Genomic DNA, 12,570 nt, shown 5'->3' with positions numbered 1-12,570 from the left:
GGTAGTATTTCTCTAGCAGACAGCAGCAACCACCACAACACCGTACGGAGTGTCACAAAATAAGTAAACACCGGACTCGCTGATTTGTGCACGCATAAATAAAAACGCCAAGGTTGCAGAGATTAAGCGTGGGTTTGCGGTGGAAATGCACGGTGTAGAATATTATTAAAAGCTTATCTTCATTTCTCCTGAAGTGTCAACTGAGTAGGAGAATCAAATCATTTATTACACAGCGGGAGAAGACCTTCATTTGCGCTAGCACTCTCCCAGAGTCCTTTCTATAATGATGCAGGATGAAGTTGTGTAGCATATCATTTCTCTCAGCCCCCCCACCGCCCCTGTATTCAAGGCTTAAAACCCAACCCAATCTGGTCATAATAAACTAACGTGGGCTTCCCATTTGTCTCCCCCTCGTGTTCCCCCAGGTTACTCTGTGCTCAGTACTGTGGACGTCCTGATTTAATGACTGCGTCTGAGCCTCAGCAGTCATGGAGCAGATGGACTGTAAACCCTACCAGCCGCTGTCGAAGGTCAGACACGAGATGGAGCTGGCCTACACGAGCTCTTCCGACGAGAGCGAGGACGGGCGCAACATGCGCAAGTCCTACACGTCCCGAGAAACCCTGCCCGACTACAGCCAGGAGCTGAGACTGAACTACAACAGCCACAGCAGGAAGCGCAAAGCAGTACCTGAACCCACCCAAGGTAATTATATATTTTTTTAATTAGTTTGTTGCCCATTTTTCACCCTCAGTAAGAAAAGAAGAAAACAGAATATTTGCTGTTGGCAACAAGATGAATTAAGGAGAACAACTCAAATAACTCCCTTGTTTTCTGCTTCTTCAAGGCAGCCTAAAATTTCTCTCAGGGAAGTCTAAATGGGTCATCCACAGACCCTGTGAATTCACACCCAATGACAAGACATTGCTCATGTCTCCTGGCAGAGGGAGCTTATAAGCAAGTCTGATGGATTGTCTTTACAACAGCCTTGGCCACTGCTAAAGCCAGGGTGCCCAGGGGGAGTACAGGCAGGCAGGAGGTCAGGTTTGCAGCCAGAGGCCATGCGATGCTACAGGCAATCAATACAATTTGATAAAAATAAAGCAGATCTTGACTGACAGTAATAGCTGCAGTTCATGCATTCTGCCTTTCATGTTTCTGTGTGTCTGTTTGATATATGTATATCTGTCTATATATATTGAGAGAGAAGGATTTTTAACACCTTTATTTCAAATTAAAAAAAAAAACTAATAGAGAGAGTGAGGATAGTTAGGGTTCTCCTATTCACTAACAGTTGACTGTCATTCACTGTCAGACATGCACAATGCAGGGCCCCGCTACTATGCTTTGTACTGAATTAAGTACTGGTTGAAGAAATGCAAATGTCTCTCCCAATCGGGCTGAATATTCAGAATACTTATCAGATTGTTAAAGATGTCATTTCATTAATTCCCTGTTAAGATATTCACCGTGTTCATGCCTGAAGGACACACACACACACACGCATATATATATTCTGTCACACTGGAGGATTAAGGGCAGAGAGTTGTTGAGGAGGTATAACTGAGGGGAGGTGTATTAAGACAGCAGTCACATTGCAGGAGAACTGTCATATCTGTAATGTACATATCACAGTTCAGCATGCCTAAAGTTAAAAGTGTAGCTGAGCACAAAGTAAGGAATAAAATAATGTTCAGTTCATTGATTAGTGGTGCTAATGTTAACATAACATAATGTGAGAGTATACCACTTAAGTGCAATTCTAAAATGCCAAACTGAAGAAGAAAAAAAAAAAACTCTCCAGTGCTAGTTAGAGCTGCAGCGTCCTGTGAGAGAACTGAACAGAAACCACCGTTAAATAATTCATCTCAGTTGGACTAAAAAAGTGTAGCATATAAAGGTAATGTGGGGACAGGAGCTCGGATATCTGTCAGTGTGCAGAGAAGACAGAACTATATGTGTACGCACGGATGCAGAGTATCATTGTATCCAGAGATGTACTAAAATGAGTCCTAATACTATATTTCTGATATCAAAATATCACAGTCATCTAGATCAGTGGTCCCCAACCCTGATCCTGAAGGAGCCCCTACCCTGCTGGTTTTTGTTCCAACCAAGCTCTCAATTGCTTAATTGAACCCTTAATTGAAGTAATAATTTCCTAAATCATAGCCTTATGATGATTTTAAACAGTAGGGGTTATAAGTTGAGTATAGAATTGTATAAAGAACAAAGAAGAGTGAATGTCGAAGCAGATTGTTACGTCAATTAAGGGTTCAATTAAGTAACTGAGAGCTCGGTTTGAACAAAAACCAGCAGGGTAGGGGGTTCTGGACCGTACTTGACCTTTGACTGCTTTCTAAACACGTTCTCAAAATCAACTCTTTTATGCATATTAGAATGTCAGCTTTCAGAATTTCAAAGACAAATACCATGCACACCTCACAAAGGGATGAAAACCTAGTCTGTGAAATGATAACATTTGCTAAGGACTCAATCTGCAGGACACAGAAGGAACACTTTAGCGCACAAGTTACAAAACTGTGTGTGCGGATCCCTTATTAAAACAACGGTTCCATTAGGTTACTTTTATGACACCCGGGTCATGTGATGTAGTGTGTATCAGGGTCAGCAGTCCTGTCAGCAGGAGAGAGTTAATTAACTGAGAACCCGATCAGCCTGTTGAACCTGCCTTCACACAAAACCCTGCCTCAGTGAGTTATAAGGAAATAACTCGGTGACATTTTATAAACCGCTTGCGCCGCCACTCACTTGTTTTATGATGTTACACATCCACTAAATGGAATGATTTTCTTGTATCTGAGTGAAGCGCATCTATTATTCAATGTGTGTATGTAAGAGTGTGTGTGCATTGTATATATATAAACCCACACATATAAGATCAGAGAGGGGTTTCTTTAAGATTTTATAGTGAAATCTGAAATGATTAATGTTACAGCAGCGTCATAAACAATTACATGTCCTGACAGCTTTTGACTCACAGTTGACGTATAGTTGGCTCTAGAGGAAGTAATGGAAATTTGTCTACATGGGATCTGTTCCTAATGTGAATGTCCTTAATGTCCACTAAATATAAGCCGACGGGTCTTTCCACGTCTGGCGTAGTCTATGCGTGGCGGACTTGTGCCACCTTTACCTGAAAAAAGATTGACTTGAAGGTTCCTATGCAACCAGCTCCTAATTAGAAGCCTGTCATTGATAAACATCAGCCATGACAGAAATCTCCAGCAGCATGAAAAACCTTCATCAACACGAGACATTCCCTAAACTTTGCGATTCACTCTCTGGTCAAACTGGGTATTTTAAATACAAAAGGGCTCTTGGAAAAATCCGTCCTTTCCCGCCGTCTTAAATATGAAGTATGTCCCTCGCTGCCTAGGTAAGCACCTGCTTCGCTGTAGCAGGGTGATTATAATTTTTTTTTTCTCTTTCAAACCACTTTATCCCTCCGGCTTCACAGAAGTACTGCTGTGATTAATAATATACGGGGCGTTACACAGGGAAAAAAGGGCTTACAAAGTGGATCAGCAGGTACGATAATATAACAGGTATGGATGAAAATGCGTTTCTGAGGAGAGGGTCACATCTCTCCTTCTGTTGGGAGGATTTAAAAAAAAAGATGATGTATGTATTTATGATGTGCTGTCCTTGTTGATGAGCACATGCCTGTTGTGTTTTAACCGTAACGTTCTTCAGCTTAGAAATGGAAATATTCAAAAATTGAGTAAACAGACTAATTTCCATCCCCTGCCCATGCCCTATAATTGGTTTCACTTCCCTTCTGAAGAAACCCTTGATGGCCAGTGCTCCTCCAGTCAATTACTGAAGCTGGTTCAACTTAGAAATACATGAGAGGAGAGTTACTTCTTATTCCTGTCAAGTGGTGCCAAAATATTGGATGGCGTTAGAAAGGTCTCTTCTTATATGATTAAACTTTGATAGTTTGAGAAATGTCCAAGAGTTGCTGTGAATGTATTTATAGAACTACAGCTACATTTATGATATGCGAGCCAATGGCATTGTGGGCAGCAAGCAGATGTTTGAATTGTGGAAATAAGGAAGCTGAGCTGAAGCAGATGGAACAATTATTTAAAGACAGACAATGTTGGAAGTTTACAAAGTGTAACATGAAAGCAATTATAATTCTCCATTTGCATGCTTACACATTTAAATGCACAGAGGTACAATAAGAAGCCTTTGCCATTATACTATGACTAGACATGTTGAGATTTAATTTGTAATGTTTTGCTAAGGTAGCAGAAAGCCCTGATGAAACATTACCTTAGATATTAGATTTTATTTTAATTTTAATAAACAAACATAAAACTGTAAGCTATAAAACTTTGTGAAGGTGTGTGTGTGTGTATATGTATAGCCTAAATATATGTATATCTGTGTGTGTGTGTGTGTGTATATATAAAACACATTAATGCATACTCACCTGTTTCTACAGTAACTCAAAAAGAAAAAAACATAGGAGCATAGGAGCCTTTTTGCCCAGTGCAGGATTGATAGACCTCTGAGCTACCTAATATGTATGTTAGCCAAGCATGTTTCCCAAGGTCTTTTAAAAGTGGATCATATGACCCACACAGACTCCATGCAGGTGACACCATTTATTTGTCATTCCCGTGCGTTCGGTTTTCAGACTCGCATTGGTCCAGTTGGTCCTACCTGAAATTCATATCAGTCCATCATGACCGTTGTAAACGTGATTCCTTTTTTTATTTCGATTTCTCTTCCTGATGTATGACCAAGTTTGGGATAGCCATTAATAACCCTCTCCTATCCTATCCTGCTAAGCCAGTGTAGAGGTCGTTTGTCAGTTTGGTTTAAATGCTGTCATAGTGGTCACTGGGTTTCAGGGAGAGGAGAAGTTTGCAGCGCTGCAACTAAAACCTTATTTTCAACTGATTCCTTCAAAATAGTGCTTCACCTACAAAGTGTTGTATATAAGCATAAATGACTGAATAATGTATATTGTAGCTTGATACATTTATCCTGCAATGGATACAAGTCTAAATTAGTCTTTGAAACCAGTATTTACTTCTAATACTCAGTGCAGATTAAAAATCAAATGTGAAAAGACTTTGAATTTCTTTGTAATAAAAAATACACCAGTACTTTAATGTGCAGCAAACTACATATAAGAGAGTTTTTTCCTATTGTTTTTCAGCAACATGATACAGGCATGTATTTGTATTGGTTGGAAGTCATATGTTCAAATGCTATGACTTCTCTCAATTGAGGAGCAAGGAAGTAGCTAAATTATTTACCAGGTGCCATGAGCAACCAAAATGAAGAATACATCTGGATCAAGTAAGCACTGAGCTGCTTTGAAATCCACAGCAGAAAAATATGTATTTTCATTATTGAAGTTCACACAATGCTCTGTCGTGCAAGTGAGCAATGTTTTTTTTGCTCTGCATGTTTGCTTTCCCCACTAAAGGCCTGCTTCCATCTCCAGAATTGCATCTGGGTGTGACACCGGCATCTAAAACACTGGTGCTTACTCTGTCCGCAGAAAGGCATGAGAGTGACAGGAAAATGGAGGACACATCAGGGATTAATTACTTACAATGTTTAAATGGTGAATGAAGTCAATTCATCACAAGCTGTTTTTTCTTAATTATTATGATGAGGTGTTTAATTTTCCCTTTAATTGATTAATTGTATGGAATTCAAATAATGACAGTTGACATAAAAAGATGTTAATAGACCCGTCTCGGTTCACTGATTTTATCTCATTGTAAAACACAAGTGAATTACAGGGGTTTTTGATTAATAGCACACAAGTAATTAAGAGTCTTTTTTTTCTGTTTACAAAATGTACATGTTTTTTGTTTTTTTTTCTCACTTTTTGAGATTATTATAATATTATTGTCTCAAAAGCCAGGCTGTTTCTTGGCATAGATGTTTTGTCTCTGAAGAGAAGATTGGTGGAGTATGGCTTAATTGTAGACCACACTCGAGAGTCAGATCTGTGAGCTCCTCCATTATGTTTTTGGCAATTTGGCAAAGACCATTGAGCGGGTTGAGAGTTCTGCAAGTTGTCATGGCATGCCATTCTAAAACACCGCCACAGCTTGCATCTCACATGAATAAGGACTTCACGTGTACGATACAATAAAGTATTGGCACTTCTGACTAATTATATATGTAAAACCGCAAACGTAGACCGGATTGTTTGTTTAAGGTCACGTGGTGTCGAGAAATTATGGTCAACCCTTTCCTCCACTAATCTGCTGCCGTTCCTCTCCTGGGCTGGATTCCAGTGGACGACCACAGGGTTATTGTGAACAGCAGCTCTTGGACACGGAAGACCCCCTGGTGCCCCTCCGTGCTGTGAATATTTAAGTCATGGCCTGTTATTCCAGCTTCTGAAAGACTGTCCCTCGTGCCAATGATTATGTATTTAGCTGCTGGCGTCCGAGTCACGGCATCTGTTTGACTGGCGTCACATCGAACCGGAAAATCTAATCTTCCCTTTCTGTTGGCAGGACTGCGCTCCCGTCCAGTGAACCCTGAGAGCGAGTGTTTGATTTCCATTGTATTTTTAGCTAATGGATATATTTGTATTTTATTTTTTTTATATTTATATTTGTATTTGTAAATTATGCTGCTGTGGATCAGATGATGGCAGCCTAAGGTTTTAATCTCATTCATCACAATAATGACTTTGGAAGCGCTAATTAAGAGAAATAAACCTTGCTTGAAAGTCCTTTGATCTAAATTGAAGGCCATCTATAGATATGTTAGGAATCGCTTTTGAAGGCAAGGTATGAAGTCATAGTTGTATATTTGAGTTTATTAAAAAGGTACATTGTATGGACACAAATACATGGTTTATATGGTTAAATATAACAAATGTAATCATTAACAAGCCACCAACTATCCCATTTCTTGTCTTTGAAATACTGACATACTATAATACTAATAATTAGAAATATTAATTCCAAACCAGAAAGGTTCTGTCCGAGACAATGGGCAAGACCAAAGAGAATCATGAAAGGCTTTAAATCCAATTAGAAAGTGACAGTGAAGTGAAAACGTATCACAATGGTGGCAAGGGTGAACACACACTCATTCGGTCAGTTATTGAGAAGAGAAAACGGACAATCTTGAACTATAGGTGATATGAGCACAGGTGCCAGTCCCTACAGTAGGAACACAAGATGAGCATATGCTGAGATGTACAGAGCCATGCCTGATTAAAAATCCTCCTATCTGCAGTGAAAAATTCAGTAGTTTCCAAAGGTTTGGAGGGGAAAGCTAAAGGTCTTCGCCACGCTCCCAGTCAAGCATGGTGTCAATAGCAGCACACTGTGGGCTTTCTCTCGCTCGTCAGGGACTGGAAGCATGTATATGATTGAAAGAAACTGAAATTGTAGGAAATTACCAAGAAATATTACAGAGCGATATGATTTGTAGTGGGCGTGGTCTCATCAGATGCAGCTCCATTTTGAGGTGGTCTCATCAGATGCAGCTCCATTTTGAGGTGTAGGAGGGAATGTGTCAAAGTACTGGATTGGGCATAACAATCATCTGACCCGCATCAAATTAAATATTGTGAGTGAGGCTTCCGCTGGCAGATAACCCTCCAGTCTGAATGCACTTCAAGTTCCTTCAATCAGATAATGGGGAAAAATAACAGTGTAGAAGCGAAATCCAGAGCTAAATCCTGCTGTACATCGTTACAGAAGTCAAAGGTGATGCTGCTAGGTACTCACTTAATGTCTGAGAGCTTTTGACCATGCTTGCTATAAACAAATATTATATATACATTGTGTATTAGCATATGGTTATAATATTATGATATCGACAAAGAAATAAGTCCTGTATAGTCCTTGCTGTCACACTGGGCTTGTAAGAGACCCAGATTAATTAAACGCAAACTAATATACTGCTGAAAAATATTCAGTTGGTATCTATTAAAATAATTACCATTGTGCTGCTGGTGATACACAAGTAATCAGTAGGATGGTATTAAACCTACCCAGAGATTCGCTTTTCCAATAAGGGGGAAGAAATCTTTGCAATAATAATTTTGCAAGCGCTTGAAGTCTTGGAAAAGCAATGATTTTTTTTTTCACTTCTTTCATTTTCTTTTCTTTCCCCAAGCAGTGCTACGCAGAACGGTTTGGTAAAATATAGGTACTTTAGGCAGAATCAGCTTTGACTTCCTGGGGTACAATACAAATTACCAATCACTCTCACAATTCCAGCAGCATTCATTTCACAATGAAATCAACGGTTGACGCCAGATCTGCAGATTTCACAGTGCTCGAGGTTTTAATAGCACAGTTGGATGTAGGTTTCAAAAGATGATGTTCACACATTATACAATCCTATTGTGATTAGATCTGTGCCTGGATTATTCAAATTGATGACATACACAGCAATGGGACACCTTAAGAGCAAGGTCTCATTACATCTCCACAGTTTGTAGCAGAAAAGTGACAAACAAGCATGGCCTTAAAATAATCCACTAGTCTACCAGTGTCAGTTATACATCACTGCTAATATTTCTTGTATAAACCTGAGAAAAGCTAAAGTAAGTGTTATTGTATTTGAGTTATCCCAGTGGTTGTGTAATTCTGGTAAGAAAGATATACATTTGTGTACAAGATGGCTTTAAATTGTCTAATCCTGCATTATAATATATGCCTTTTTTCTCTAAAGCTGCATAATGAAAAACATTTAACCCTGAATTACCACAGTACTCTAGAATTGATCTGAATGGGTTACAAATATCCAGCAATATAACTTAATACAATACAATACAACATTACAATAGAACTCAATGTCATGTATTTTAACACTAGAAAACAGAAAAATAATAGTTAATTTGTATTATAAATACCAATATGTTTTTTAAATATTGTTGCTTTCCAGACTTGAGTTCATATCTCTTAAGTTTTAATTGAAATCATATGTTTAATATATATAATGTATAATTTTTACATCAACACCCCTGACTGACACATTTCTACCGAAAATCAAAAATGAATCCTTTGTTTCGCTGAATGGGTAAAGACGAGCAGAAAACATTGTTCTGTCCCCGTCAGCGCTGTATTCAAATCACATATTGCACAAAGGCATTTTGTTCTAGTTGCCTTGGAAACAACATAAGCTGAATAATTACGTCGGCCGAGCGCAGATTTGTCAACTTTAGCAGATTGACAGTAAAAAGTGTGTGCTCCGCATTGTAACTCTTGTGTGGAGGAGAGAATCTCCAATCTGATTGAATCTGCCGGTCATGTCCCACCTCTCGAGTGCTGGTCATATAGTGTGCAGTTGAAGTGAAGTGAGTCACGGGTCAGACAAAATCTTAATTCCAGCTGAGGCGGATTGAGGCCTTGGGTCCTCGGCTCGCTTAATTAGAAAGGAGAGCATTGCCGGGTATTTGACTCGTGTGGACCGTCTTGCATGTTGTTTTTCAATTTCGGTGCTAGTGCCTCAGGAGTAGGTTCTCGGAGGGCGGGGGGCTTTCCACAAGTGGACACTCCAGTCTCTTTAAAAGCTTTCCTTAATTATTTAATTGAACTTATTAACCGTCATGTGCATAAATTCTACCACGGTCACAGAGAGGAATGTCTTTCTGATTCCCTCTTGTGGACAGTGATCAGTTCACAAATCAGTTCCTTCATATATTTTAATTTTATTCTGACTTTTATTGTTTAGTATAAACCACCCCCCACACACATTACTAAAATGGTTTATATGATGCGTTTGCACGGCTACTGACTCACATTTGATAAGTATGACCTACATTTACATCCTGTGTTGTCACACTTTACTTGTGAAACCTGTTATGGTCACAGATGGCTCCGAAGCTAATTTATTTTATTCGGTGCTGCAAATATTGATAAAACTTCACCCACCCCGTCACCCCCCATACACACACACACACACACACACACACACACACAGACACAAACACACAAGATATAGAATGAGATGAATCTGCATATGTATTATGTTACAGGAGGCTCCAGAGGACTGCTCTAATATGTGCTAATTATTGACTGTCCAGAAACACAACAGTAAGACTAATTTAATCTGTAATCAAACTGCATTTAGATAAACAGCAAGATAAATTGTCATTGTGTTCAAGAGAACATGAGCGAGGCTTGGGACTGGAAAACTGCTTTTAAGTACTGCTTATATATATATACACACACACATATACAGTGCCTATAGAAAGTCTTCACCCCATGCATTTTTTTCACACTTTGTTGCATCAGTGCCTCAGAGTTTCATGCATTTAAATGAGGATTTCTTCCACTAATCTACATACTATACTCCATACTGTTAAGGGGAAAACGTTTGTATTGTGAATATATATTAAAAAAACTGGATACGTCTCCACCCTGCTGATTTAATACTTTTCAGCTATGGGTCTGTTGGTATCGGTCTCTCTCAAGTTTGCCCACCTAGATTAGGCAACATTGGACCATTCTTTACAAAACGGCTCAAGCTCTGTCAGGTTCCTTGGGGAGTGTTGATGGACAGCAGTGTTCACGTCATGCCACACATTTTCTGATGGATTAGGGTCTGGGCTCTGACTGGGGCACACAAGGTCATTTACTTTTTTGTTCTTTAGCCAGTCCAGTGTAGTTTTGGCTATGTGCTTCGGGTCATTATCATGCAGAAAGTTGAAGTCCATACCAGGTTCAGCTTTCTTGCAGGTTTTCCCTCAAGGTCTTCTCTGCACTTTGCTCCATGTCATATCCATTAATTCCATTTTAATTTAATCACCACAAAGTTTTTTGCCAAATGGCTACAGTATCTCCCGAGTCTCTCTTGTATACTTTAAATGGGCATCAAACTTCAAAATTCAGTAGTTTCTTATAATGTTGCCTCCTGCTGACAAAACATCCTTGACAGGTTGAAACATTTGCTGCAGACACAGGGTGCCCAGAACACTTAATTTCAGAAAGAATGCCCTTAGACCATCACTGTTCTGCTGTCTCTGTTGGGCCATTGACTGTTTTGTTGCAAGAGAAAAATTCAAATCCACTGTCTTACTAATTCTTACCCACCAGAAATTTCCACTTCATTGCTTTTTGGCTCTGAATGTAGAAGTCCGGCTGCTGTGGCAACAATCAATACACATTTGCAAGCCACCTTGAAGTGCATGAATCACTGCGCTCGCTGCCCTGCGCTCCCTGGTAGGAGGTGCATCATGATTCACATGGCGCAGTGGATCTGCAGTTGATAGCATCAGAACTACTGGGTCGAGGCAAAGCAATGATTCCTAACTGCACAGCCTTGCAGTCCCAGAGTTTGATGAACTGCTTCCACTGTAGTCTGGTTGTGGTTCAATTCTGACAGCTGTATTCATTATCTATGAAATATCCAAGTCTGCGGCAGTTGTTGTTGATGATGAACCCCCCCCACAACCCCGTTTGTTGCTTTGTTGTTTCTTTTCATTCCAGGCCCCCTTCCCTATTCATCTTGATGCTTTGAATCCTTCAACATGAATCAGGTTTATGTGCAAATAATATGTGCCGAAAAATATCTGTGGACACAAGCTGAAACACACTCAGGGAACGGGAGCAAATGCTTTAATTGGCATTCTCTCCCTGATAATCACCAGGCCTTGTCTTTAGAGTTCCCATCCTACTGCCCCCCCTCTGATCTAGTAATGCTTATATGATTTCCTCTTTAATATGAGCCTAAACGCTACTGCTATTTATCCTCAGCAAAAGAGAAGAAATTAGACCGCTTGGTTTGGAAACTAAAGCCCAGATTTAATCAAAATTTCGTCCCACCCCGTCGGCTGTAAATTAGGCACCCAGCGCTTGATGGTGAGTTTCCATCTGGTTAGAGCACATGGCCTCTAGCAGGCAGAAAGCTGCCGTCAAACAGTCTGCTAATTGTGATTGGACGAGGGGCCCAAGTCTGCTGTGGTCCAGGACGGAGTTTGATTCAGCACCAAGGACAGAGACTCAAGCGCTTCCCACACAGAGATCAGCAGCTCAAAGCCCCTTCATGGCAGCAGATCTAAAGTAATGTGTCATTTGGTTATGGCTGCTGTTGTTGAACACCTTCCCTGCCTTTAGCACATCGGCGCTGATATCACCACGTTGATGCACCTCTGCTTCGAAGTGAAAGAAACAAACAAACACATTTGGATGCTAAACTGATCTTGTAATTGCTTTTATATTAGTAAATTGATTTTGTTGCTCATTATGGATTTGGATCACATACTTGGTATATATTGTTATATATATTCCTTCACTCCCGAAGCAATAGTCTCCCTAGATAACAGGTTAATTGTATAGATTTGCCTGCAGAGTGAGAACAATAACCACCTCCAAAACTGGAGGTTTTACAACTTTTTAATTGAAAGAAACAGTACATTCTTGGTCTACACAGAAGTTAGTACTGTTCAAAATGGTTTAAAACCACTTTACACAGACAGTTCTACATGATCTTTACACTCCACATTCAAAGCCCATGGTAGTGTTAAACATTTGTAAATGACCTTTAAGCCATAACCGCATGTCGTGTCACCTGATTGTCGGCTGATATTGGTTTTAG

At 39.8% G+C, this 12,570-nt stretch overlaps 1 protein-coding gene across 1 annotated transcript in view; it reads left to right on the top strand.

Annotated features, from left to right (window-relative positions):
• Positions 1 to 431: 431 nt before the first annotated feature.
• Positions 432 to 12,570, top strand: part of LOC136759654 (teneurin-1) — a 32,320-nt gene continuing 20,181 nt past the window's right edge. The window contains exon 1 of the mRNA XM_066714619.1: positions 432 to 705. Within this exon, the coding sequence (XP_066570716.1) occupies positions 489 to 705 (217 nt within the window). The 5' untranslated portion in view covers positions 432 to 488. The remainder of the gene's footprint in view (positions 706 to 12,570) is intronic.

This window comes from Amia ocellicauda, chromosome 10, assembly GCF_036373705.1.
Source record: "Amia ocellicauda isolate fAmiCal2 chromosome 10, fAmiCal2.hap1, whole genome shotgun sequence".
Lineage (NCBI taxonomy): Eukaryota > Metazoa > Chordata > Actinopteri > Amiiformes > Amiidae > Amia > Amia ocellicauda.
Note: the sequence above shows the minus strand (reverse complement) of the source record. Positions and strands in the feature narration are given on the sequence as shown.